At 32.7% G+C, this 26,364-nt stretch overlaps 5 protein-coding genes across 17 annotated transcripts; 3 read left to right on the forward strand and 2 right to left on the reverse strand.

The window, feature by feature from the left end:
- The first annotated feature begins 759 nt into the window (after nucleotides 1-759).
- Nucleotides 760-3,686, forward strand: LOC126655489 (uncharacterized). Its single transcript, XM_050349702.1, has 3 exons — nucleotides 760-763; nucleotides 1,114-2,903; nucleotides 3,261-3,686. The coding sequence occupies exons 1-3, from the start codon at nucleotides 760-762 to the stop codon at nucleotides 3,684-3,686; spliced, it is 2,220 nt and encodes a 739-aa protein (XP_050205659.1).
- A 1,126-nt stretch (nucleotides 3,687-4,812) lies between these two features.
- LOC126656755 (uncharacterized) lies at nucleotides 4,813-9,369 on the reverse strand. 2 transcript variants are annotated; one of them, XM_050351357.2, is made up of 12 exons: nucleotides 8,602-9,369; nucleotides 8,106-8,387; nucleotides 7,504-8,010; nucleotides 7,281-7,424; nucleotides 7,088-7,180; nucleotides 6,832-7,011; nucleotides 6,480-6,686; nucleotides 6,356-6,409; nucleotides 6,033-6,223; nucleotides 5,828-5,951; nucleotides 5,226-5,749; nucleotides 4,813-5,129 (listed from the first exon to the last, which is right to left on the reverse strand). In XM_050351357.2, exons 1-12 carry the CDS (start codon nucleotides 9,307-9,309, stop codon nucleotides 4,907-4,909), a joined length of 3,237 nt encoding a protein of 1,078 aa, XP_050207314.1. In that variant the 5' UTR covers nucleotides 9,310-9,369; the 3' UTR covers nucleotides 4,813-4,906. The 2 variants fall into 2 exon arrangements, with proteins under 2 accessions (XP_050207314.1, XP_050207313.1); XM_050351356.2 differs by having other exon boundaries at nucleotides 6,480-6,689.
- Nucleotides 9,363-10,447, reverse strand: LOC126655490 (uncharacterized). The gene is made up of 2 exons (XM_050349703.2): nucleotides 9,936-10,447; nucleotides 9,363-9,459 (listed from the first exon to the last, which is right to left on the reverse strand). Exons 1-2 carry the CDS (start codon nucleotides 10,163-10,165, stop codon nucleotides 9,363-9,365), a joined length of 327 nt encoding a protein of 108 aa, XP_050205660.1. The 5' UTR covers nucleotides 10,166-10,447.
- A 1,172-nt stretch (nucleotides 10,448-11,619) lies between these two features.
- LOC126656757 (uncharacterized) lies at nucleotides 11,620-19,656 on the forward strand. Of its 3 annotated transcripts, XM_050351359.2 has the most exons (14): nucleotides 11,626-12,141; nucleotides 12,265-12,333; nucleotides 12,448-12,552; nucleotides 12,726-12,794; nucleotides 13,279-13,428; nucleotides 13,956-14,003; nucleotides 14,704-14,810; nucleotides 14,922-14,993; nucleotides 15,603-15,654; nucleotides 16,481-17,094; nucleotides 18,019-18,228; nucleotides 18,341-18,461; nucleotides 18,841-18,960; nucleotides 19,317-19,656. In XM_050351359.2, exons 1-13 carry the CDS (start codon nucleotides 11,770-11,772, stop codon nucleotides 18,910-18,912), a joined length of 2,061 nt encoding a protein of 686 aa, XP_050207316.1. In that variant the 5' UTR covers nucleotides 11,626-11,769; the 3' UTR covers nucleotides 18,913-18,960; nucleotides 19,317-19,656. The 3 variants fall into 3 exon arrangements, with proteins under 3 accessions (XP_050207318.1, XP_050207317.1, XP_050207316.1); XM_050351361.2 differs by lacking the exons at nucleotides 18,341-18,461; nucleotides 18,841-18,960; nucleotides 19,317-19,656 and having other exon boundaries at nucleotides 11,620-12,141; nucleotides 18,039-18,214; XM_050351360.2 differs by lacking the exons at nucleotides 18,341-18,461; nucleotides 18,841-18,960; nucleotides 19,317-19,656 and having other exon boundaries at nucleotides 11,620-12,141; nucleotides 16,481-17,086; nucleotides 18,039-18,214.
- Nucleotides 19,657-20,991: 1,335 nt separating this feature from the next.
- Nucleotides 20,992-25,724, forward strand: LOC126656760 (splicing factor U2af large subunit B-like). 10 transcript variants are annotated; one of them, XR_008791127.1, is made up of 13 exons: nucleotides 20,992-21,221; nucleotides 21,584-21,888; nucleotides 21,997-22,116; nucleotides 22,264-22,343; nucleotides 22,980-23,050; nucleotides 23,143-23,190; nucleotides 23,301-23,360; nucleotides 23,442-23,502; nucleotides 23,593-23,705; nucleotides 23,813-24,259; nucleotides 24,366-24,495; nucleotides 24,663-24,904; nucleotides 25,424-25,502. XR_008791127.1 is itself a non-coding variant. In XM_050351363.2 (13 exons), the coding sequence occupies exons 1-13, from the start codon at nucleotides 21,090-21,092 to the stop codon at nucleotides 25,559-25,561; spliced, it is 1,776 nt and encodes a 591-aa protein (XP_050207320.1). In that variant the 5' UTR covers nucleotides 20,993-21,089; the 3' UTR covers nucleotides 25,562-25,724. The 10 variants fall into 10 exon arrangements, 9 of the variants coding, with proteins under 9 accessions (XP_050207320.1, XP_050207322.1, XP_050207323.1 ...); XM_050351363.2 differs by having other exon boundaries at nucleotides 20,993-21,221; nucleotides 24,834-24,904; nucleotides 25,424-25,724; XM_050351365.2 differs by having other exon boundaries at nucleotides 20,993-21,221; nucleotides 23,146-23,190; nucleotides 24,834-24,904; nucleotides 25,424-25,724.
- Nucleotides 25,725-26,364: the final 640 nt, after the last annotated feature.

Below are 26,364 nucleotides of genomic sequence, written 5' to 3' on the forward strand. Positions count from 1 at the left end.
TTTAGACTGTCCATTTCAGTGGCAGGCCCATTTTAGTACAGTACTTTTTCTTTATTATATTGGGATTTTTAGACAAATATATATAAAATAGAAAAAGAATCTCACAAATACAAATTGACCAGGACTTATAGAAATTTACAGGTTGACTTTAAAATCTAGCAAAACTATGTTTCCTCTTTCGCATATATACGATTCAATATAAATAGGAAACAAAACCCATGCAAAATCAATCATTCAAAAAGTTAAGAGATTCTGTTAAACTCAAACAACAAATTCTCTCAAAATTCAAAACAGAGCTTCGATTAATCACTGATTAGAACACGATCAATTACAAAATTGATCATCGCGATCAATCACAGTTCAACAGAAGAAGGATAATCAATCAAAAAATTGGAGAAAAAGCGATGAATCACGACGACATGTGTTTACCAAACGATTTCGGCGAGTTTGATCAATCACATTTGTGCTAACTTTCAATCTTAATCGTGATTTTTAAACGAGCTGAAATATCATACAAATTTAACTAAAAACAGATAATAATCAGTTAAACAGCTCAAATCAAACTAAATTTAGGTTTTGAATGATTCTCAAAATGTTTAGATGTGTTTATTTAGCTGAAAGCTGTGTAAATTGTTAAAATTATGAGTTAAGTTATGTATTATGAGTTAAGTTAAGTTATGTAAATTGTTTAATAATCAGTTAAACACTTTTAGTATTGTTAGTTTACTAAAAGTGTTCTATGCGTTTGAATATGTTACAATGTGTATGTGTACTGAGTGAATGTGTTACAACGTGTATGTGCATGAGTGAATTTCAGCTTTTGAAAATTTAGAAAAATTAAACTTACAATATTTTTTTATAAGTTTTCAACAATTATAATTATCACTGTATTTTTCATTTATTTTAATGTACATTTCTTAGTTTAGGTATTCTGTTTATAGATTACGAGAACTTTTATAATAAATTAAGTGCTAGTAAACAGTTAGTAAACTCATAGATTACCACTGGATTTCAACAGTTTAATAGTTTTATAATAAATTAAGTGTTTATTTTATTTTTAGATAACTAATGCTATTTTTATATGTTTATTGATTTTATATAAATATGATGCAGTAAAAGCAACACTTCAAGGTCTTGTATACTACAATGGAGTATGGGATAAAGATTTAAATTACTCCAACTATAAGGTGAAAGGAATAATAATAAAGGAAGACATAAACTTTCAAAAACTGAAGGAAATGATAGCTGGAATACTGAAGGTAAACCACTGGGAAACAGAGCTGGAAATGAAATATCGCTTAGAAGACAGCTACCAGATTTTAGAAGTTGAAGACAATGACAGCCTACAATTCTACATTGAACTAAAAAAAAAGGAAATGCGAGTAACCAAATTTCCTTTGTGTGTTACTAACAAAGTATGCGAAGAACAGTGGCAATCACCGGAACCTGAAAGCTTCAATTCTGCCACAATGATTGAAGGACAGTCAGAAAATATGATCTCCAGTGAAACAACAATGGATATTGTCAAATATGCTGAAATTTTGGGAGAACAGAATAGCAAAGAAGAAGAAAAAGCTGAGAGAACACCAGAAGACATCTCAATGGTCACTGAACCTAGTATAAAGGATATATATGTCGGGCAGATCTTTAAGGATAAAAAGATCATGATAACTAGTTTTTGTTTTTACACAATTGCTAACCACTTTCAATATAAAGTGAGTAAATCATGCCCGAAGGAATATATAGTCAATTGCTTAGACGACAATTGCAAGTGGACTGTAAGAGCCTCAAGAGATGGAAAGACAAGTATGTTTATTGTTAGAAGAGTGAATAACATCCACATCTGTCCACCAGAAATTAGAATGGAAGACAAACGGCAAGCTACATCATCAATAATTGGGGAATATATAAAAACAAAGTTTTTGGATGTTAAAACAATTTATACCCCATCAGACATAATTGCAGACATACAAAAAGATTTTGGGGTGATTTTGAGTTACAATAGGGCATGGAGATCAAAAGGAAAGGCGCTAGATCAGATTAGAGGTAATCCATGTGACTCATATTCTATTTTGCCAAAATTTCAACACATGCTTTTACAAACTAATCCGGGGTCAGTAGTAGATATACAGACAACCGATGGAAAATTTGAATATGTTTTTATGGCTCTCGATGCATCCATAAAAGGTTGGAAGTACTGTAGGCCAGTGATTGTAGTCGATGCGACATTTTTAAAATCAACCTATCGTGGAATGCTATTGACAGCATCCACCCAAGATGGGAATGGTAAGATTTTTCCACTAGCATTTGCTGTTGTTGATTCTGAAAATCATGCTTCTTGGGAATACTTTTTTGCAAAATTACTGGAAACTTTTGGTCGGAGGGCTGGATTGTGTATAGTATCAGATAGGCACGATAGCATATCTGAGGCAGTCAAAAACATTTTTCCAGAAGCAAGTCATGGAATTTGTGCATACCATTTACTAAACAATGTTAAACTAAAGTTCGGAAAGAAAACAAATGCAAAAGCGTTGAGAGAGTGTTTCTATGGAGCTGCAAAGTCTTACTCAGTTCAGTCTTTTGACTATTTCATGGGACAACTAGATGCTATAAATGTTGCAATTCGACCCTATCTGGAAAAAATTGGGGTCAAAAAATGGGCAAGATCACATTGCAAAGACAATAGGTTCTCAACAATGACTTCAAATATAGCCGAATCTATGAATGCAGCTATCAAAGCAGCTAGGGAGTTACCAGTAGCGACACTTCTTGAATATTTGAGATTCTTGACGCAAAAATGGACTTACACGAATAGAAATGCCGCAATCTGTACAATGACTAAGTTGACAAGCAAAGCAGAAAATGATCTCAGAGATAACTATGCAATTTCTTTGAGAATGAAGGTACATTTTTTCACTCTTTTAGCAATATGTTAGTTAAACCTTAATAGACTATATATATATATATATATATATATATATATATATATATATATATATATATATATATATATATCTTTGACTTTTTTATCTTTGCTTCTATGTTTTTAATTATTGTGTTTTATGTTTTATTTTTTTGTATGTATGTTTTCTAAACCTATTAATGCTGTTATTATCAGTTTTCACTCTTTTAGTAAACTGTTAGTTACTAATTAGAGGACTAAATGTTTTATTATTTTTCACTCTTTTACTGACAGTGTTCTATTTATAATTTCTAATGTATTCTATAATTAAGTTATAACATGTTTTTTTATAACACAGGCTTCAACATCAGTTACTAATGTGCATGATGTGCAAGATGGTGAAAAGACATTTATAGTGAAACTGAGAGAAAAGAACTGTACATGTGGCAGATTTCAAATTGATGAGATGCCATGTCCACATACACTTGCAATATTATCCTCACTACACCTAGATCCTTATCAATACTGCTCTAAATTCTTCACCAAAGAGAATCTGCTTGCAATGTATGATGGAGTTGTGTATCCAATGCCAAGTCAAAACAATTGGGATATACCTACTGAAATTGAAAGGATTGAAATACTTCCAACAATAGGAAAGATACCAGCTGGAAGACCAAAAAAAAGAAGAATAAATGGACCAGCGGAGACAGTTAATCCAAGTAAGTGTGGAAGATGTGATCAAAGAGGACATAACCGAAAGACATGTCGAAATCTACCAAAGTAGAATGTTATTTTTCAGTAATTGATTTGTAATAAAACATCATTGAAATTTTTTAGACACTATTATTGTTTGTTTGTGAACAAGTTACATATGTTTACTAATAAAAAACTGATTTTGCATCTGAATACTAATTTACTAAGTATTTTAAAAATATACTAAGTAATGTTCTTTTATTAATTTTTATACTCTTTAACAATTTGCATGTATATATAAATGGTCACTAACAGTTTACTAAAGGTTAAATAACTATTATCTATAGTTTTTATATATATTTCAGTGAGTTAAGGGTTAACTAACATTATATATACAAAAAAATTAAATGGTCACTAACAGTTTACTAAACGTTAACTAACTATTATCTTAAGTTTTTTTTTATATATATATATATATATATATATATATATATATATATATATATATATATATATATATATATATATATAACTATAGATAATAGTTAGTTAAGGGTTAACTAACATATTACTAAAAGAGTGAATATTATATACAAAAAAGTTAAATGGTAACTAATAGTTTACTAATGATTAACTAACTATTATCTATAGTGTTAAAAATTTATAATAATTAATGTTCTTTTATTAATTTTTATACTCTTTAGCAATTTTTTAGTTAAATCTTAGTTACTTCTTTATCCTTAAATATAGTCAGGAAATCAAAGTGGTAGCTAACAATTTACTAAAGGTTAACTAATATATTACTAAAAGAGTGAATATATATATATATAAAAGTTAAATGGTAACTGACTGTTTACTAAGTGTTAACTAACAAAAATTTATACTCTTTTAACACTATTTTGATCTTTCCATCATAAAAGAGATAAAACACAATAATACAAACATTCAAACTAACAAGTTTCTAAAATTTTAAAAAACATTTGAAAAAACATTAGTTAAAGTAAAAAAGCATTCATAATTTTAGAAAATCTATATAGAAAAAAAAAACATAAAATAATCGAAACATATAAGAAAAGGCAAAAATTAAATATCACATATTGTTTTCTAAAAGAAAACTAAAAGGTTGCTAAAAGAGAGAAAAATTTAGAACAACATTAGTTTAAAGTAAAAGCATTCATAGGTTTAAAAAACCTATATACAAAAAAAAACCCATAATAATCCAAAAACACTAGTTTAACTAAAATCCATGCTATACTAAACTTTTACTGATTCAAACATACCATTAAAAATCCATACTATACTAAACATTTACTAATCTGACACCTTTTTCTTCCCTTTTTTTGTTGCTTTTTCATCGTTCTTCTTCGATTCAATCTCTTCATCACTAAAAATATTTTCTGCATTCTTCATCATGCCATATCGGTACAACAGATATGAGAGACGCATCCGATAGCGATTAATATCCAGAGTCAACGGAATAGGTTTATTATGAATCAAATGCTCTGCAAACGCGAGAGTGAACACTCCACAATCACTGTTTAAAAAAAGACTTAATTAATAATCAACAAATGACCTATTTAATGCACAAAAACGCAGATGTATATAAAACTATAAATATATAAATACTTACGTTTCTTGTTGCTCTGGAAGGCTGGAAACAGATACAATATTGAAAGGATCACAAAAATCCTTATTCTGATAAGCAGGAGAGTTGAAATCAATGTCGCTCCTCATTTGATAAATATTCATACGAGTTAAAAACAGAGGAATGAGAACTGAATATTTCGTGGCTGCTTCGATTCCAAGAGCCCTCGACAAAGCTGATTGCATGGAATTATAGACATATATGCATCTCTCTTTAAAGACCAAACGTCCCAAAATCCAATGTTTCTGACTGTTCACGTGTATGGGAAAAAGAACCTCATCCACTTCCTTCCAATGAGTATTGCAAAGAACCTTATCTCCACGAATAAAATCAGCTACAGTACCACGCTCACTGACAGTTGATACATCATGCTTCTTCTTTTTTGTATATGCCACATACGTTGCACACATTCTATCGTCAAACAGACAGTCAGTTGTGGTAATTCGCAAACCATCTAACAGCTTATACTTGGCTTTCTTGCGGATGTAATACATAACCACATTGATATGCTGTAAATAAAAGTTAAATGGAAATTAAAACCAAATGTAGTACTTAAACACAATAATAAAACAAGTAAAAATACTTACAGATGACGTCAAAAATTGACCACTACACTTAATCGCATAAAACCATGATTTTTTCCAAATATGTTCCACTCCAAAATCCATTCTTGGTCGAATCATGTTGTCATTATCTAGATAAAACTTTTTCCTACAAATATCAAAACAAAAAACAGTTAAAATATATTTATAATGCATTAAAATAATAAAACTTAAAAATAGAAAAACGTACTTAAGATCAGGCCTCAGGCCACACTGAATCCAATCAACAAAATCTTGTAGTTCTGCACATTGGATATCTCCATCAACATTGTCGTCAAGAGGATTCAGTTTCTTCACACATTTTACGTTCTCTTTAGCCTTGATAAATGCTAGTGGCTTTGCATAAGGAATTTTGAACTCAGAGGCAATCTTTGAAATTTGCTGCCATTATTATTATTATTATATCAAATAAAATCACAAAAATAACTGTAAAAACTAATTAGTAGACTATTAGTAACTATTTAGAACCTACTTACTATAACAAAAAAACAGTAAATATAATTGAAATACTACCTCTGATGGACTGCCTCGATACACAGTAATTTCTTTCAAAGAAGCCTTCTGCAACTATTTAAAAAAATTAATTTATAAAAAAACAACAATAAATTATTATTCACTATTAAATTTTAATAAATACCTCAGAAGCTTCTTTTGCAACTTGACCAGCGGAAGCTTCTTTTGCAACTTGACCAGCGGAAGCTTCTTTTGCAACTTGATCAGCAGCTTGTTGTTCAATACGATCAGCAGCTTGTTTTTCAATACGATCACAAACATAAGCAAGATCATTGAGACAAGCTTCATCAAATATAGATTCATCCTCTAATCCCTCATCAACTTCATAAACCTTCTAAATAAAAACTATATATTAATAACAGTCAAAAAACAAAAAAAAATATATATTGGTAAACTATTGGTAAACTATTGGTATACTGTTAGTAATTTGTCAAAAAACTTACTTTAAATCAGAATAAAAGTAATAAACAAATTACCTTGCCAAGAAGACCAGCGTCTCTTTCAGCTTTATCAACAGCGTCTATTTGAGCTTTATTGATAGCGTCTCTTTCAGCTTTATCGATAGCACGTATTTCAACTGAGTCAAATGTACTAGAAGTCCCTTGTGTACTTGCTTCAAAAGTATTGAGAGTAGGACGACTATCAACTAAATCAACCTTAAAAAAAAAAATTAATAAGAATGACAAAAGCACAAGTTAATTAATTAAAAAGTGTAAGGATAATCAATTCTACCTTTTCGCTATCTTTGATATCATTTTCACCCTTTTGCATCACATTAATCCCCTCATCAACTTTCTTTTCAAAAAAAGAATCAACGGCATTAACCTTAAAAAAAAAATTCAATTAGCAAACTATTAGTAAACCATAAGTACACCATTAAATAAAAAAATAATAATTATTGAAACAGGAAAATAAAAATAATTACATTAGAAACAAGACCGGCTTCTATTTCAGCAAGATCAACAGCTTTGGTAAGACCCATTATTTCAACTGAATCAAATGTACTAGGAGTCCCTTGAGTACTTGATTCTAGAAGATTGAAAGTAGGACGACTATCAACAGAATCAGCCTTACATAAAAAAAAAAAGAAGTTAATAACCATATAAAGCCAGTAAATAATTTAATAAAAAATACCTAGAAAAAATTACCTTTTTGCTACGTTGTCTAACTTTTTCATTCTCTTTTGATACATCATTACCCTCATCAACTTTCTTTTCAGAACTTTCACCATCCTCACGATCTTTGTACGCATAATTGAACCTCTCGTCAACTGCATTCCCATAGCTTGAGCCATCCCTTCTCTCATCGTCCTTTTTTATATCACCTGCTCTGTCATCTCTTTCACTCTTATCATCTGTCATGTCATCATCACTATTTTCGCTATCATCACTTTCCTCTCTATCGCGAGTCTCATTCGGATCAACCTTATCCTCACTGCCGCTATCATCGCTGTCATCAGTATGGTCATTCATATGATCCTTAGAATCACCGACGTCATCGCTTTTCGGTATGTCAGTAGGATCGTTCGCATTACTTTCCACTTTCTTATTCTGCTCATTCTCATCACCCTTGTTATCAATGCTTTCTTGATTCACTCTCATCGAATGTTCACTAACAGTTTCTTCTGAAGAAGAAACAAGACCACGAGCATCCACCTACACAAAAGATCAAAAACAAAATATAACAAGGTAAATAATGAATTACATAAAAAGTTTACTAACTATAAAACAAAGGATTACTAAATGTTTACCTCGACAGTATCTCGACGAGCAGCCGCAGTGATTAGACTTTTCAATTCAACCAATTGATTCTTGACATCAAAGAATTCAGTCTCTATGAATGTCTTGATAGCAGCAAACTCATTGAACATCTTCGACTGATTCAAAACCAATTTATTAATTTTGGTTTTAAAATTAACTCCTTCACTATCCTCTAGCTCCATTTCGACTTTACGCTTTCCTTTTAAAAACAGCCCCTCTAAGTTCAACAACGTCCTCTCCTCAACGGTTGGTGTAATATTGCATAATTTTAACTGAACAAAAAAAGACAAACAACATAAAAAAACAGTTAAATAAACTCAGCTACGTGATAATATACATACTGTTAAACAAATTCTATTAAATAGTATACCAATAGTGTTCCAACAGTGTTCCAACAGTGTATGAGTGTTTATTAACATAAATATATAAAACCAGGGTTTATAAACAAACTCTATATAATTTAATTAAAGTATATAAAATATAAACCTGTTCAGCAGATTGATCAAAGAGGTTTCGGCACAAATAAGACCAACTCTGAAGAGTTGTAACCTTCCAACGCAAAATGCGAGGAATTTCAGTTCCACAACAAGAAGCTATTCCACCTTCGAGAGCAGGGCAACACTCGAAAAACCAAGTTTGGAAGGCCAAAGGGAATCCGTCATATCGGCTTGAAGGTCGGGTATCAGAAGATCGTGATTTTTTCTTTAAAAAATCACAGTTTTTCCATAAACTGAGTTTACTTTTTAAAAACTCCAAAGTAGCATGAAACAAATCTTTTCCCCATGGGAAATTTTCAAAGTCACCACTACAAACAAGGTTAAAATGTGCATCACGAACATTTGACTCACTTTTGTTATTATATAAAAATATTTCAATGAAATACAAGACAGCCATTTGAAAAGCCTCTTCCTCGTTACTCCAACGCTTCGAAAGAAAACTATATTCCAAAAACTTTTTTGAAACTTTCTTTATATTTCCAAAACAGTTAGTTTTAAAATCAGAAGTCTCATTTTTGTACAACTTGAGATCAACACTACCAACACATTTCAGTCCAGTTATTAAAGCAAATTCATCAATAGAAAATTTTAACAACTGACCAGAAACTTTGATCCATAACTCATAAAACACAGGCTGTTTTACCTCTCTAAGAAGCAAACAGTGGATCAATTGGCCTTGAATTAAAAATTCTTGCATATTTAAAAACTTTCCAAAACAAGTTTGTGAAAATCTCTCCAAAGTTTCAGGGGTTAAATTCTTTTTAATATTAGAAATGACATCAACACCCTCATTATGAGAAACCTTTGAATGAAAATGATCTTCAGGCCTGATGAAAAAATCCCATTCCTGGACAAATGCAAATAAAAGAATACAATATATTACAAAAAACATAAAAGAACAAAAAAATAGTAGACTGAAAGAAACTAGTTAGTAAACCTATCTTAAATTTGGAAAATAAGAAAAACCAAACATAGCAAATACAAACACAGAAAAACCACAAAACTCAATAGAAAACCGTTAACTAACATTAAGTAAACTATAAAATAGGTTAATAAATTGTAAAATTAGCTATTCAAAATTAATCATAACCAAAACAATTAAATCAGAAAAAAATTGCGATATATGAAAATTAAAAATTCCTAAATCCTGAAATAAAATTTTATTTTTAAAAATTATTGCTAAAATCAACAAATACACATAACAATAATCATTAATAAAAATAAAAACACAAATCAAAAATAAATAAAATATCATAATTATTAAATAACTAACAAAATACATGAAAATGCAAAAAAATTAAAACTATAAAAAGAAAAAGTCACCTTAACGGTACGCACAGCCTTTGAACTAGAAGGAAGAACAGATTTAGCAATTTTTTTTTCGAAACTATAACATTTTCGAAATCATCATCGTCGTCTTCAACAACAACTCTCCTTTTGTGACCACTACTCTCAGCAAACTCAATCTTTCGTTTGCTTGAAGGATTCTTAATTTTAGGCATTACAGCCGTAGATTTAGGAGATTTTTTGGAAACAGACCTAGTAATCACCATAGTATAGAGAAAACTAATAAAATTGAAAAATGAAGAACACGATGATTAAGTGTGGAGAAACAGTTGAGAAAATTGGAGCGGTTGAAAAAGAAGTGTGTGGGATTCGAATTTCAAACACATGCAGACATGAATGCTTAAATGTAGTGGGGAAATCAGAGTTTTGATAGAAAATGTAATCCTCTAAATGTTTAACGGTAAAAAGAAGAGAAGAAGGTATGAATCGTATATTTCTAATGAACTGGACCGGGCTGTAAAAGTGAGAATAATTAGGCCTTTGGTGGTGCTGGGCCTAATTTCCTCTACATATAAGCCAACTCGGTCCGCATTTTATGGATTTAGATTCGGCCCAGGCTTTTTTTTATAATATAGATTGAGACTCAGATTGAACTTGGAACAAGAAGTTAGAAAAAAGGGAAGAATTAAAAAATACGGAAATAGGAAAAAATAATACCAAATATACGGTGGTTTTGATTTTATTGGTATCAACATTTTATTATCTTTCTAAAATTCTTTTAACACGATTAATCAAAACTTTCTCACTAACACGTGTTTTTGAAAAAAAAAATTCTCAAATTCAATAAACTTTTCGCAAATCCAAAATTAACTTCATCTAACAAGAGGTTCGACCCAGTCTTCATCTTCTTCAATTTTGCAATTTATTAGATGCGATATCTTGAAATTGATTTGATTGCAACAAAGCTGAAATCAATTTGATTGGATCGAAGCTGATATTTCAATTTCAATTTCGCTGAAATCAATTTAAAGATAAACTTCGCTATCGATTTGATTGCAGCAAAACTGAAATTCATTTCAACTTTGTTGAAATCGATTTGATTGCATCAATATTAAATTTGATTTCAGATGAAACAAATATTGGATCTAATAAATTGCAAAAATTGAAGAAGACATAGAATGGGTCTAACCTCTTGCTACATGAAATCATTTTTGGATCTACAAAAAAATTGTTGAAGAATTTGTATTTTTCAAGAACACGTGTTGAGTGAGAAAGTTTGGATTAATCAAGTGTTGAAAGAATTTTAGGAGATTAAGAGCTCTTTTTCAAAAAGTCGAAGATCACCATCTCCTCCGCTCAAAGTCGAAGTAAACCGAACTTTTGCTTTCTAAAAAAACATAGTGAATTTTTTTTGAAGTATAATGATAATATTTTTAAAGGGTCTTAATTATTATTTGATAAAAGCATGAGGATTTATTTTGTACCTTTTTCAGACGTTAGAGGCATATTTGAATCTTTATAGACGTTAGAGGCCACATGATCTTGTAGACAAACTTTAGAAGTATAAGTGACCGTTTTTCCTTTTTTAATAAGGGAGTTAAAGTTCAGTTAGCGTTTGAGTTTATTTATAACAAAAAAATGATTTCAGGGGTTTATATGTCTCTCTTTTTGTATAGGATGCTATATGTACGAAATCAAAAAGTACAAGGGTTTAGTTTACCTTTTGCCTATTAAGCTATACCAACGCATTTCTCTGGTAAAACCCTCTCCAAACCCAAAACCTCTCATCTTTTTCTCACTTCCAGCGAAGCTACGAGTTCTCATTCTATCACATTCCCGGCCACCTTCGCCGCTGCCGGTGATCAAAATTATGGACGGACTAGACGACCTAGACGAGCTGAGCCAGAAGCCCCCTTCACGACCGTCAAAATTCGCGCCAAAGTCTGCCAAATTCAAACCCCAACAGCCAAAACTCAAACCTAAAACCGAACCTCAAATCGCAACGGTTCCTGAGAAAGCCGTAAACAACGAACAAGAAGAAGATATTAAACCTAAAATCGACCCGTCACCGAAAAAGGAGCCGTCCGTTTCGAGTGACAGCGCTGTGAAAATGGAAATTGACAGTGATCCTGTAATTGAAGATGAACATGAAGAAATTGAAAATGCTGAAGAAGAAGAAGAAGATATGATTGTTCGCGAAATTGATGTGTTTTTCACTCCTTCTATTGATCCAAATACTCAGGTAAATCAGTAAGTCCAAGTTAATTGAGTTTTTCTTCATAATTTATTATTGTCTAAACCCTAGTTTGACTCATAATATTCATGTTTTTAATTGTGCCTTATTAGTGCTAGTTGTTATTTTCAGTTATATGTTATGCAATATCCATTGCGGCCGTGCTGGAGACCTTATGAATTAGATGAACGATGTCAGGAGGTAATATATTTGCCCTTATTATTTTTTTAGCTAAAGAAAGGCGGCCGCGCTATGTTGTTTGTTGAGAAAGAAAGAGATGAAAAAGAAGGTTGTTTTGGCGATTTTCCTGTGTAGGTTAGAGTGAAACCGCAAAGCAAAGAAGTAGAGCTCGACTTGTCTATAGACGATTCCGCCAATTGGGATCCTGCTCAAGCTGCCAAATTTAACATAAAAAAACAGGTTTGCCTCTACTACTACTACTACAGTTGTAATTTGAATTGCTCCTAGTCCTCGATGAAGATGAAACACGATATGAGTTTTGTTTCCTCTTTTTTGAGAGATAATTATCATTTCTCTATAGTAGTTATTATTATGTTACACATTAATGTCCATTTTTATTGGTTTCTTATTAGACTTTGTCTACTTCATTTATGCCACCTCGTCTTACTGGCTATGCTGTTGGAGTTCTAATTGGTAATAAGGTATGTAAACTCTGCTGTTTGAATGTTGTTTAAGACACTCCACTTAAGATAGTCAATCTGGCAACTTTTGGGCTAATGTTCCAGTTACACACTTCGATATCCGCATCAATAATGGCAAGGTCTAAGATGGCTTCAGGAGGACAAAATGCAATTTTTTTTTTAGTGTTGATAGACATATATCTAAATAGCATGGGTCCGTTATTGTGGCATTTTATTTTTAGTGTTTTTAAACATATCCCAACAACAAGTTCAAATATATAACACTCAAAAGCTTGTTAATAGATTTAACTGTTTCTTATCTATGCCATGTAATAAGTTAAGGAGATTTGGCTATGCATTGCCTTGCGCGTCCTGGGCATATAAGTAAGAATGAAAAAAGAACATCATCCATTATTCAAATTGAGCTCTGGTTTGTATTTTGCTGCTCAATTTATACAAATTATATACTCTTGTAAGAGGCTTTGGTTTATGGATCATCTTGCAGCTACACCTGAATCCCATTCATGCAGTTGTGCAGCTTCGACCATCAATGGAACATGTCAGCTCCTCTGATTCGAAGAGGAAGGGGAATATCACATTGGACACTGAAGCCAAGTTTGAAGATGGGAAGCCTATTGATTCATCAAAGAAGCAGGTTCTCTCTCAGCTCGCTCACATACGTATCTTACCAGAATATATTTCCAATAGAAGCTCTTTAATTTGCTGTATGGCCTTTTAGAATGTCATTACCGGGGCTAATATTTGTCTAGAAAGGGGGATTTAGATGTGTTATTTCCTGTGTAATTGGTGTTTACAATTAACAAAATCTATATGCAAAATGCTGTGCTCTCTCCTGGATTTTAATTTAGTATTTTTTCTATAGTTGAAATGTTGAATCCGCTTACATGATTATGTCATGTGCATATCTAATTGCTCCAGCCAATCAGGAATTTTTAATTGGCGCTGGTTGTGTTCTATGCCAAATTTTATTTTATATTATAATACTTAAACAATAGACCTTAGAATGGCTTGGGTGAATTTTTGTGCTTACCTTTACTGTAGGAAGAATTCTTGAAAAAATTAAGCATATTGTCAACTTCATCTAGGTTAGATAATGAGTAGCTGAGTTTAGTGTCTAAAAGCTTCTCTGAACCAAGTTCTATATATTTTTATTTTGGGCAGATCAAGCGCATGGAGTCAACAAGTAATCAAATTTCAAATGCTGATGAGGTAACTAATTTAACTTTATGATTTTGTCACTGTTAATTGTAAACTTATTTGGTCCTTATGAAGACTGTTCATTTTTTTTTTGCATGCATTATTTCTTCGTTGGATGTCTGATTATATCAATTATTCATAAATCCATGAATTATAAAAGGTCTTTCAATGTTTACATCACTTTCAAAACTTGGTGGATAGGTCAATGGCTAGTTCTCAAGTGATGTGCTACATTCAGATCTTTGCTGAAAGAAATTGTTACATTTTTATATCTGTATTGTAAATGTAATGGAACCGGTGTTGATCACATTTACATTAGCACTTTGATTGTGATTTAAAGTTATTGGCTTATGTTCATGAATCATTGCTCTTCAATTGTTTTGCTAGTTTTTGTTTCTGAAAGGGGGAGGGTTTTGTCTTGCCCTTCATTTTTTAAATTGGAATAAACTTCTGTGATTTGGATGCGGCAAATGTTGAAGTCGGCCAGTAGATTTATTATAGTAGAAAATTTTCACAACAATCAGAATTGTGTCAAGTGGAGATTCAAGAATTAATTATAGCGAAACCTTTTCTATGTAATGCAATAGTATTACCATTTTAATCATTCTTCACATTTCATTAGTTATGTTTGGGTTTTAGCTTTTTGGTTAAAGCATCAAAAACTGTTATTATTACTTATTCTCTATTCCCTTTCCTTTTCATTTATTTTCAGTGCTGGATCTCGCTCAAGTACCATGGCTCGAAGAGTGACTTTTCTTCTGGCTATCTACAGAAAATGAGGGCTCAAGAAAGTTCTTCAATGGAGTTCACAATGAGCCCGTATGATTCATTTCTTATTTCTTTGGTTTGAGCTCCAGCTACTGAAATAATTCGCAAGGAGCTTAATTTTTTTTGGAGCAATATACTTATTTACTGTTGTTTTATTTGAAGGTATGATTATATGAGTTCCTTGTGTCCAGTAGCATCCAATGAGAAAACTAAATCTAAAGGCTTCTCGAGAAGGTGATGTCACCTTTCAATCGCTAGCATTTTTTTTCCATGAATTACATGTGTGTTTTATGAATTAGAAATTTTTCTTGAGAACCTGTTTTTGCATTCTTTATAAAGTCTTCAAGCCCGAGTTTATATCTTATCGGATTATGACAGAAACCCTCTTTGTTGACTGGATTGTTGTTTCTTGAAACAAAATTTTGTTAGAACAATTATGCTACAACCAACTGCCTTTTCTCCTTAGGCCCATTTTTTAAAATGATATTCTGGGTGGCATACGCATTGGAAAGTTGAATATTTTGGTAAGGCGTTATGTAGATTTGGGCTACCAAGAGCTTATTATATGAGTCAATGGAATTCTGATCATGGAAATACATATCTAGTTCTGCTCTGGGATCAGTATTTCCATTCTTGATCATTTTATGACTTTTTATTTATATTGATGTGGTGATTTTTTAGTTGACAGGCCTTGTTAATCCAAATATGAAGATAACATTTTTCATGTTATCAGGAATTATCTGTTATGTTTGTTAATATTTAATTCTTGATGATCGGAATGAACAACTGCTTTACCTACCTGTTTGTAAATTGGATCCTAAAATTCTATTTGTTACATTTCAGGTTTTTGCTTTCACTGCCACTGGAAGAACGTGTTAAGAAATTGCTTTTAGAGGTTTGTCCTAACATACTTTCTATTTATTTCAGTATTGAACTTATCATAACATTTCTCTAGCACACATCCCCATCAGTGTGTGATAGGACTAAATAGTAACCTTTCCCCCCTTTTTTTTGAACTCCGGGATTTTGTTTATTAGTGCTGTTTATATAATTTTCCTGGAATAGTGAAGCATAAATCATTGAACATATATAAAAATTAAAACCACAATGCAGGAAATCTGATATTAATTGTTTAAGTAGCATAGGTGAAAGCTTTACTTCCCCCTCTGCTTTGGCACAATGACAGAATTGTCGACTTCGCCAGTGGCATTAGCCCTGGCATTTTATTTTACCCTGCAACACCAGCCACGTTCTATGAGTAGCAGCATTATTTTCAATTTTTTGAAAACTCAATGCTTAAGTTAAAATTAAGGATAAATATATTTTAGATGCAACAGGAACTGTACTTTCAACTTAAAAAAATAAATTTACTAAATAAAAGATAATTTGAAGTCCTTTCTTTCACCTTGTTTGGGAAGTCTAAAAATGCACAATTTATTTCAATCAAATTCTATTTAGTCAATTCTCATTTTGCATGATCTTGCATTTGTTAGAATTCATTGCTTCCAACTTAGGTAAAAAAAGTTAATAGACAAACAAAGTCGTCAAATAAAAGAGCTTACCTAGTGCCTTAGTGGCCATTGCAGGGGTAGGGGGCGCATTTGTACTCTGCCTTCCCGTGCATTTTGCAAAGATGCTAATTTAAAAAATTATTGTTCATGATTCCTTCCAAACAAGAGCTCTATTTTACCTGCCTAATTCAAATGATCTTTACTGCTTAGGGGCCTCCTGTTCAGCGGTTTAGTGTTCTTAAGCACTTTGCTCCCAATGACACAGTTGAAGATCTCTTGGAAGCTCTTCAGGAACATGGATTATTAGTACAGGGACTTTGGGCTCCAAAGACTTCTTTGCTTATTTCAGATTCAAATAGCAAGCAGGCGTCTAGAGATTTTGTTCTTTGTTTCTTTAGCAAGAATTTGTTCATCAAGTCATCACAGCTTAACTTACTCCCTAAATCGGTTAAAGAAGATAGTGTTAATTTCGTCAAATTGTTTGCTGTTGAAAGGCCTTCCTTTAAGGATTGGAAGTTTAAAGAGCAGCCAGATACAACATTTATAAAAACATATCCAGATATTGTTAGAAAGCACGAAGCTGCTTGGGAAAATGCAGAGAAACATTTAAGTATGCTTTTTGATAGACTTGCAAAAGCTACTACAAGGAACCATATACCAAAGTCACACATGGTTCAGAAACCTGAAAAACAGTGTGTTCCTGAAAGTATACCAAAAGGTCCAAGTGGAAGTAGATTATTGACTAAAACAACCATAACAGCTGAAAGTCGAGAAGCTTTCCTGAAGGTCCTGCCAAAAGTTTTTCAAATTCACAAGGTTTGCAGGTACCTAAGCTCGTACATTTTTTTGTTTCTTTCTTAATATATATTTATAGACGCATGCTTATGCATGATTGCATTTGCTTGCTTATTATTGTTACCTAAGCAATCTGCAGCCGGAACAGTAACACCTACCAATGAATGGTACTTTTAATAGACTGCAACGGGAAGTTGATTCTTTTGATTTTAGCATTAGTCTTTTCTTGTCATTCCATCTATGTTTATGGCAGCTCTGAGGAGTAGGCCGGAGGAAAGAGCATGCCAATCACTGTTTTGTTGGATATAGCAGATAAGGCATGGCTATATTGGTTAAAAAATTTATACTTTTATGAAAGCTCATTTTAGTATTCAAACAACCAAAAAATGAAACTCAGATATCTGATTTTTGGTGTCATCGGATTATAACTTCTGTTCAAGGTTGCTAGAATCCTTATTAATTATGGCTCTGCTCTGTTTGTTTTCTGTAGCTTTTTCCTACTTGGAAGAAAAAATATTGCATAGGCCAGAAAAAAGTTAATTTAACATATAATAATATTAAAGGTTTAGGTTATGTTTGGTAAACATGGTAAATGTGCATAGAAAAGGCATCTTCAGCTAGTTGACCAAATCGGGCTTTTAGTTTCTATTCAAAGTTCTTTATAATGAATTCATTTTGCATTTCTTGTGTAAAGCGAAATCCATGTATTTACTGTGCAAATATATTTTCCTTTCAAAAACTTCTTTTGCCTTCATGTTAGAATTTTTAATAGAACTAACTGTTCTGACCAGACAACCTAATTCAGCACATTTAACATTCTATCTTATATCAATTATCGCAAGTAACTTATATACTTAATTAACACAACTTTGGAATTTACATATTGTTGTAACAAAATGGTAAAGTTTTTCTTGCACCTTTTTATGAGGCTAAGGGTTACTATTTCATTGCAGTTTTCTATTGATTTGCCAAGGTTTGCAGGACTTGGCTGTTTCTCAGTCTACTCTTCCTAAGGCAGATCCTCGAATTTCTATAGCAGCAGCATCTGCTGCTGCTGCTCCTCCAGAGGAACTTCAGGAAATCATAAGCGAAGTGGCAGCAAATGTTCATAATTTTTATGTTTTGAAGTCATCGCCAGAACATCCGCAATACGATGAATTAAGGTTTTGGTTCCTAATGAACTAAATTGTGTTGAAGGAGCTTATAAGTAAATATCATACTTGACGTGAAACAGAATTCTCCTTTGTTTCCCTAAATAGTTTCTTCACATTGCAGGAAAGTCGTAATTGATCTCCTATTGGTGAGAGGGCCCAATGCAAAGCTTAAGAAGGCGGAAGTCTTTGAAGCAGCTAGGATTGCTTTCAAAAGGGATATTACCAACATTGAGTATACTAAGGTCAGTGATGCAAAACGGCCTTTTTAAATCAGATAATATTTTCTACTTGTATACCCATACTTTTTTAGTGGCTGTTAAACGTGTCATTATTAATTTGATTGCCTCTTAAAGTGTTTAATCCTTGCGATTATTAAAACCAACCCTATTAACCTTATCAAATTATACTTTCCTTATAGCTAACTAATAAGGGATATTTCCTTTTCAATTTAGAATCAAGATCTGCTACAAAATATGTTTTAGGCTTCATTTTGACGAAAGTAGCTGGAACTAAAGGAAAATGCTCATAATTTACCATTTGTAACTTAAGTAAATGCAAATGATTCGTCCTTTTCATTCAATAACAACTTATCGCATTTTAATAAATCATGTTGCTTTTCAGGTCATGACTGATTTTTGTGAATACAAAGGTTCTGCATGGGTATTGAAGAGAGGAGATGGAAAACCGTCGTGATTTCATAGTGTGCCATTCATTGGAAGGATGGAGAAAAATTGCTGAAAGGTAAATTGATTATTTTGGTTAAACCGATAAAAATTAAAAAACATAAAACATTCGGTTAATGCTTGTAACTGAATTTTTAAAACTCTTATCTGTAACTGAACTGGAATCTTTCATTAACTGAATCGAACCAACCAACTAAATAATCGACTTAATCACAGTTTTCAATCAAATTTAACCGTAATAGATCACTCAATTCAGTTTAATTCGACGGTTTGGTCACCCTTACAAGATAGGCACTTGAGTCATAAGATGATTTGGATGTACATAACAAAGATCCTCTTATTGTAAGAACCTTTATGCAGTATCTTGCTATTGTTCTTCAACAAGAGTAATAATTGCTCTACTACATTATGCAGTGTGTATAGAGTGGCCATTGTCAGTTGTGCTCGTCGCTAAAGCTAAGATGACCAGAAGCACTATGCAAAGCACTGGTATTTTTCCAGACCAAAGCCTATGGAGCAGAAGATGCAATGAAAGTAAAGACATCGGCTTGAAGTTCACAAAAATATTTTAATCAAATCGATGGTTGCAATCCATTTTTAACGAAGTTCATTTCAGTCCGACCATTTTGGAGCTGCTTTATCTCACACATTTCTTACATGTGATGCTTACACCCCACAATTTTTGTTTACTAAATTTTAGACTTATTGTCACGTCAGCTGCTTTAAAACGTATCTCATTACATATTCCCCAGAATTCAAATTTATCATTTTATGCTTCAAAATTTTAATACAAGTAACCAAAAATGGTTCCGTTTTTAGCAGAACAGATTAAAGATAACAGAAACTACAGATTTATTAGCTGCATGTAATTTGGTTAGTGAACAGATTATTTTCATTGTGTTTTTTTAATCTGCTCCTCCTTGAGGATTTATGTCATTTCATTAACGCTCTAAAGGGTGCTAGTCCGTTAGATTTTTAATTTATTGCTAAACTTTTCAAATAAAAGAATATGCTGTTTTAGTTAAACCTGTTTAGTTATCTCTATTAGTTTATTATTGCACGAAAGTACACGATAATAGATAAATAAATATTGACTTCAAAGAAACTTTTTACGCCTTAAGCAAAGTAGCAAAGATAAAAGAATTTCATACACATTTGAATTTTTAAGCTTCTTATGAAAATGCATATTTTGAAGTTTTTTAAATAAGTTTTACAATTATAACTAAATTTAACACAATAAACTATGAATTAAAACTGACAATTAAGTTCACCTATTCCACTGTGTGCTCCATCTGAAATTTCAAGCAAAATGGCGGATCGTTTTATTTAGACCATTATTGCAAATGAATTCGTTTAGTAGAACTTTATGACTTCATAATATTTCAGTAAGCATGCATATTGATAGAAACGAGCTAGAATAACATCAGATAAATTTGTACTCATAACTCATATTAAAAATTTGAGGGGCTATAATAGGAGATAAACTTTCAACAAAAATTATCCAACAAATGTAGCATTATCTTTTCTTTTAACATAAATTCCAAAAAAATACTTTAGTAGCAATTTGACCTCTCAATTTGCAAACTACAAATCATTCAATCACTTAACTCTCATGATGTTCAACTTGCAAAGTGTTTGGCGGATATGTTTTGATATTTGGCATCTCCAATCTTTTTTTCTTTTCTGTAAATTTTTCCATGTGTTTCTCGTGTTTTTAATTTCCTAGCTCATAGACTTGCACAACTTTGTAAGATGTTTTTGCCTCGAAATTAGCTTACCTGTGTTACTAATCAATATATCTGATGTTAAAAAAATAAAATAAAAAATTTCATGGTCTAAATTTGCCTTTTTTCTTTTATCTATTTACCTCATTTTTACACCTGCTTGTGTTGCTCACCCTGAAAATAATTATGATGCAAAAATGAGATAAATTGATAAAAATTACTATAAATTTCCCATAAGCGAGGGGGAAATTGCCATTTAAGTTGTAAACAAAGTATCAAATATAGTAAACATAAATTTACAATTATACCCCAAAAAATGTTTAATTTTACACTAATGTCCATATTTAACCCCCAAACTGGATGCCCTAGAAAAGATTTCTGAAATCTAAAGTCGCGCTATCACTTCATTTTTTTCCGCAGTACGAATTTAAAGGAAAACGCAATCGAATCCATTTATTTTTAGATGACCGATTACGAAGGACGATACGACGGTAACGGAATGGATTTTGATAACAACGATAACTACGCTGCCAGCGGCGGCGCCGTTTCTTCTCCTCCTCTTCGCGGTGAGGATCACGGAGATTCCAAATCTCAGGTAGTAATTCAGTTCATAATTAAAAATTAACCTAATTTATCTTATTCATGTTTTTTTTTTGTATTTTTAGGGTTTTGTTAGTAGTACTGTTAAATTGATTTAATTGAAGTGTGTAGTGGAAGTTTTCTTTTGATTTACTGTGACAACTCATTGTGAAGTAATTTTTGAGCTATTTATTGTATGAGGTTACATAAATCAGGATAGATTTGGTTATGTATACATTATAAATGTAATAATGTTTATTTTTTAGCTGCTTGTGGTGAATTAACTGTTAATGATTGTGTTTGATTCATGAGATGCAAAGCATTTTTTTGGCAATTGAACTTGTTTTAAGGTTTTTATTAATTCTTGTTGAATTGCAGCATCGAGAACATGAGAGGGAGTCTTCTAAAAGTAGAGAGAAAGATAGAGAAAAGGGACGAGACAAGGAGAGGGATCGAGACAGGGATAGAGATAGGGATAAGGAACGTGAGAGAGATAAGGATGGTGAGAGAAGTAGAGATAGAGATAGGGATAGGGACAGAGATAGGGAAAGGGATCGAGACAAGGATCGTGACCGTCACCATAGAGACCGTGATCGCCATAGAGATCGTGGCGAGAGGAGGGAAAGGGGCAGAGATAGAGATGATGATGGTTTCAGCCGAAGCAGAGACTTTGACAGAGATAGGTAATGAAAAGTGATTTTGCATTTGAAATTGTATTTCAATGCTCTTCTACCTTATTCGTTACTTGCTGTACATAGTGATTTTACTTTATTTTTTAATGCTAATTGTAGGCGAAGAGACTTTGATAGAGAAAGGGAGGATAAGCATAAACGTCCGTCACGATCTTCTTCAAGGGGCAGAACAGAGCGCAGATCAAAGTCCCCCTCACGCGAGCGCTCTCGTTCCAAGAGGTATGCTTTCTAATGGAAAAGTTGGTTACGCTGAGGTGACCTAACTTTTGGCACTTAGCATCATACAAGATTCAGGAATGTCGGATGTTCTATTCATTTACTTTTGTTCATTTTTCTTTTCTGTTCTCTAACTGTATTTTATTGCAGCAAAAGGATCAGTGGTTTTGATATGGCTCCTCCCCAACATTCACTGTTACCTGGTGCAGCTGCAGTTGCTGCTGTTGCAGGTACATGTTCTCTCCTTCATACTTAAAATTGCCATGCTTTATAACTGTACCTGTTTGCTTATGTGATCTAGTGTGAAAAGTTCGTACAGTTTACATGATGTCATTTTGGTAAGCAGTATTTTGTTCTTTTTGTTACGTACTTATAGCTTCCAGTATCTCGGTCTCTGAACGGGCTGTTTTGTTTTTTCTTCTTATTATTATTATTTTATTGCTTGATGAAATAATTCTGGAACTGAGAAAATTTTGGGTTTTCTTGTCTTTGGTGTTTGTTTGTTTGTTTCTTGTCTCATCTTTGTTGTAAGGCAATGTTGGGTCTCTAGTCCCACTGTGCTGACAATGGTGTGAGCCGACTTCTCTAGCTTTTATGAACAAGGAGGAATCGATGCACCGGTTTGATGGTTCTTGTTCGTCTTCAACTGGCAACTATTGCCTGTTTTGGTAGTCTTGCAAATATTTCCTCCAGAATCTGAATAAATGATGTATTCCTTTCATCTCTTTTAATAAAGTTATTTAAGTGTTAGGAGTTAATTGCTCAATTAAAAAACTATGCAGGGGTTTGTTATGGTAGGTCAAATGCATTGCAGTGTCAGGTGTGACTATGATTGAGCTCTAATTGTGTTTCAATAATCTCTGCAGGTCAGATTCCTGGGACTACTCCTGCCATCCAAGGAATTTTTCCAAACATGTTTGGTTTAGGGACTGGTCAGGTACGTGATTGAGCTGTGTGATCTATATTTTATTTTCAAAATTTTTTCATTTATTATTCATTAGCTTGGCTGTGTCATTTGTTTAATTGCAGCAGTTTGGTACTCTTCCTGTTATGCCAGTTCAAGCAATGACACAGCAGGTTAGGATGAATAGATATGCATTTCATTTTACCTTTGCCTTTTACATTTCATCTATTTGCATTTATTAAAACTTGTCTGATGCTCGGTTGATTTCTATTCCTCGTTTCAGGCTACTAGGCATGCTCGGCGGGTATATGTTGGAGGACTCCCCCCTACAGCCAATGAACAGGTTCTACTTTCTACAGTTTTTTTGGCTGATTTTCACGTTTGGTTCTAAATTATAATCCGGAGCTTTTAATGTTTGCTGCAGTCTGTGGCTACTTTCTTCAGCCATGTAATGGCTGCAATTGGAGGAAATACTGCTGGTCCAGGTGCACTGATGTTTATTTTATTAGATTGATGACTAATTGTGCAGTTTATGTGTTATAATGTTCTTTAATTTTTTTTCTTTTTTTCTTCAGGGGATGCTGTTGTAAATGTTTATATTAATCATGAAAAGAAGTTCGCATTTGTGGAGATGAGATCTGTGGAGGAGGCTAGTAATGCAATGGCTCTAGATGGGATTATCTTTGAGGTATTGTACCGTTTCTTATCTACATTATCTACGACTCTAATTTGTTATGAGCCATTTTCTTTTGCGTTGTGACTGAATTTTTCTCTTTGATATAACAACTTTACCAGGGAGCTCCTGTCAAGGTGAGGAGACCCAGCGACTATAATCCATCTCTTGCTGCCACACTTGGTCCAAGCCAGCCCAATCCCAACCTCAACCTGGGTGCGGTTGGTTTAACTCCAGGCTCTGCTGGCGGCCTTGAGGGTCCAGACCGCATCTTTGTTGGTGGGCTCCCCTATTACTTCACAGAAGCACAAATCAGGGAGCTGTTAGAATCTTTTGGACCCCTTCGAGGTTTTGATCTAGTCAAAGATAGAGAAACCGGCAACTCAAAAGGCTATGCATTCTGTGTTTATCAAGATCTTTCAGTTACAGACATAGCTTGTGCTGCCCTGAATGGAATTAAAATGGGCGATAAAACTCTCACCGTCAGGCGTGCTAACCAGGGGGCTAGCCAACCTAAGCCTGAGCAAGAGACTGTACTGTTGCATGCTCAGCAGCAGATTGCATTGCAGGTGAGAGTACACTTGTTGTGTCGTCATTTAATTCTTCTTATGGTTACTCCATCTTTATTTTGATTTTTTATTAAGTTTTTTTAATCTAAGCTCTATCATTTTGCAGAGACTTATGTTACAACCTGTGCCTACTAAAGTCGTATGCCTAACTCAAGTTGTTACTCCGGATGAGCTCAAAGACGATGACGAGTATGAAGACATCTTGGAAGACATGAGAACCGAAGGCGGGAAATTTGGTAAAGCTTTTGAACAATACTTTTATTTTGATTTTATTGCACCTTTTTTTTCCTCTCTGGCTTTCTTAGTTAGGCGCCTTTCTTTTTTTAATGTTGTTCAGTGAGGCTTTTTACTTAGTAATTGATTTTCTTTATTTTCTTTTTGTTGTTGTATGTCTGTTTTACAGCCTTTTGTAGTCCCACATTCTGCTATAAAGAATCAGGCCTAACATACACAGACAGAAGACATCTTTATCCACTATTATTATTATTATCTACTTGAGATCCATTTTTCTAAAAATAAAACTGTTAATATTGGAAAACTGTTTTTGTTGCCAATTTTCACACTTTAAATGCAGGTACATTGGCTAGTGTTGTTATCCCACGACCAAAGGGAGATGATGGCGACGTGGCAGCAGGAGTTGGGAAGGTCAGTGCCTGTACCTTAATTTTTTGGTGGTGCATAGGGGTATTGGTTTGGTTTGGTCTGGAATTGGCCTAAACCTACCATACTGGAAGTTTTGAAATGTTAAAACTGCACCGACCTATAGTGCAATTTCAAATTGGCACCGAACCAGACCAAACTATTTAATGATCGATTCATGTTTTTTTTCTTTTTTGGGAAATGACTTCGATATTTTTTAAAAATCAATTAAACATTATAGATTAAGATATACATATATATGAAAAAAAAAATCTTATGTTTATTTTTTAAATAATTACCAATGGATTTACATGTATATATATGTTAAACTTTCAAGACTTCATACTTATTTATTTGGCTTTGGTTATTTCGGTTATTTGTAAGAATAGAAACTAAACCAAATATTCCTCGATGACCTAACCATTCTTACAAGTTCAGTGGCAGATGACCTTTGTCCTATTTGTTTTCTAACATTTTTTTCCTAGACTATGTATTTGTTAAGCACAAGTGTCCATGTGTGTTCAGGTGTTCTTGGAGTATGTAGATATGGAAGGTGCCTCAAAAGCTCGATCAGGGATGAACGGAAGAAAATTTGGCGGAAATCAAGTGGTGGCCGTATTTTATGCAGAGAACAAGTTCTACCAGGCTGACTATGATGGATAGTCACTTGAATTTTGCATTCTGTGACATTGTTTTATTAGAACCTGTAGTTGTTAGATTATGATATGCTGATAACTAGAGTGATTCTTTCTCAACCTTCAACTTTCCTTTGTGTTTTCATTATCGGAATTATTAGTAGATGTTGATATACAGCTCTTTATTTGAATTCCTTTTCAATTTCATTTCATGCATGGCTGCAGATGGGATGAGCTGAGCTCGATTTATGTTAAATTTGAGCTCAAATGAGTTTAAATTTTTAAGTTTGAGCTTGAAGTACACTGACATTCTCCCTTAATTGGAATAAGTTTGATTCATATACTAATTGTAAAAACGCTAAAATTTAGATTTTTCTATAATTATCCTACCAAAAAATTTAATTGATAAATAATGAAAATAAAAAAGAAAGTTTTATGTTACTATTCATGGATCTTTGAAACCAAGAAAAACTGTTCTTTATGGAAAAGGGTTTTATATAAATAATTGCCAATCAAAACAATGTATGGCTGTGCTATAGCTGGAGTTGATAAACATTATAGAATAAAAGGGAAAAGAAATCTATGGTGGTTTGAAATTTGACTACCAAAAGCATCTTCTAATAGTTTTTTTTAATCTAAAAAGTGAGATGCAAATAAAAGAAAATGAGAAGAGATGACATAACACTTTAAAAGTTAAATATAAAGGTTCACAGTTCACACATGATACGACAACTATATATGTATTTGCCACAGAGAAATAATGTAGTAGTATAACTTAAGAAAAGAGAGAGTTGGTTTATTTATAATATATTATAAATTATAACATTTAAA

Source organism: Mercurialis annua, linkage group LG7 (assembly GCF_937616625.2).
Source record: "Mercurialis annua linkage group LG7, ddMerAnnu1.2, whole genome shotgun sequence".
In the NCBI taxonomy this organism is placed as follows: domain Eukaryota; kingdom Viridiplantae; phylum Streptophyta; class Magnoliopsida; order Malpighiales; family Euphorbiaceae; genus Mercurialis; species Mercurialis annua.

Excerpts from the sequence above, each read along its gene's own strand:
- LOC126655489 (XM_050349702.1), top strand. Across the intron at positions 2,904-3,260 it reads CAATTTCTTTGAGAATGAAG|GCTTCAACATCAGTTACTAA; the intron begins GTACATTTTTTC and ends TTTATAACACAG.
- LOC126656755 (XM_050351356.2), bottom strand. The coding sequence starts at position 9,309 with ATGCAAGAATTTTTAATTCAAGGCCAATTGATCCACTGTTTGCTTCTT. Across the intron at positions 5,952-6,032 it reads GGCCTGAGGCCTGATCTTAA|GAAAAAGTTTTATCTAGATA; the intron begins GTACGTTTTTCT and ends TGATATTTGTAG. Across the intron at positions 5,750-5,827 it reads GTCAATTTTTGACGTCATCT|CATATCAATGTGGTTATGTA; the intron begins GTAAGTATTTTT and ends TTTTATTTACAG.
- LOC126655490 (XM_050349703.2), bottom strand. The coding sequence starts at position 10,165 with ATGGTGATTACTAGGTCTGTTTCCAAAAAATCTCCTAAATCTACGGCT. Across the intron at positions 9,460-9,935 it reads AGGCTGTGCGTACCGTTAAG|GAATGGGATTTTTTCATCAG; the intron begins GTGACTTTTTCT and ends GCATTTGTCCAG.
- LOC126656757 (XM_050351359.2), top strand. The coding sequence starts at position 11,770 with ATGGACGGACTAGACGACCTAGACGAGCTGAGCCAGAAGCCCCCTTCA. Across the intron at positions 12,142-12,264 it reads CTATTGATCCAAATACTCAG|TTATATGTTATGCAATATCC; the intron begins GTAAATCAGTAA and ends TGTTATTTTCAG. Across the intron at positions 13,429-13,955 it reads TTGATTCATCAAAGAAGCAG|ATCAAGCGCATGGAGTCAAC; the intron begins GTTCTCTCTCAG and ends TATTTTGGGCAG.
- LOC126656760 (XM_050351363.2), top strand. The coding sequence starts at position 21,090 with ATGACCGATTACGAAGGACGATACGACGGTAACGGAATGGATTTTGAT. Across the intron at positions 23,191-23,300 it reads TTCAAGCAATGACACAGCAG|GCTACTAGGCATGCTCGGCG; the intron begins GTTAGGATGAAT and ends TCCTCGTTTCAG. Across the intron at positions 23,706-23,812 it reads TAGATGGGATTATCTTTGAG|GGAGCTCCTGTCAAGGTGAG; the intron begins GTATTGTACCGT and ends CAACTTTACCAG.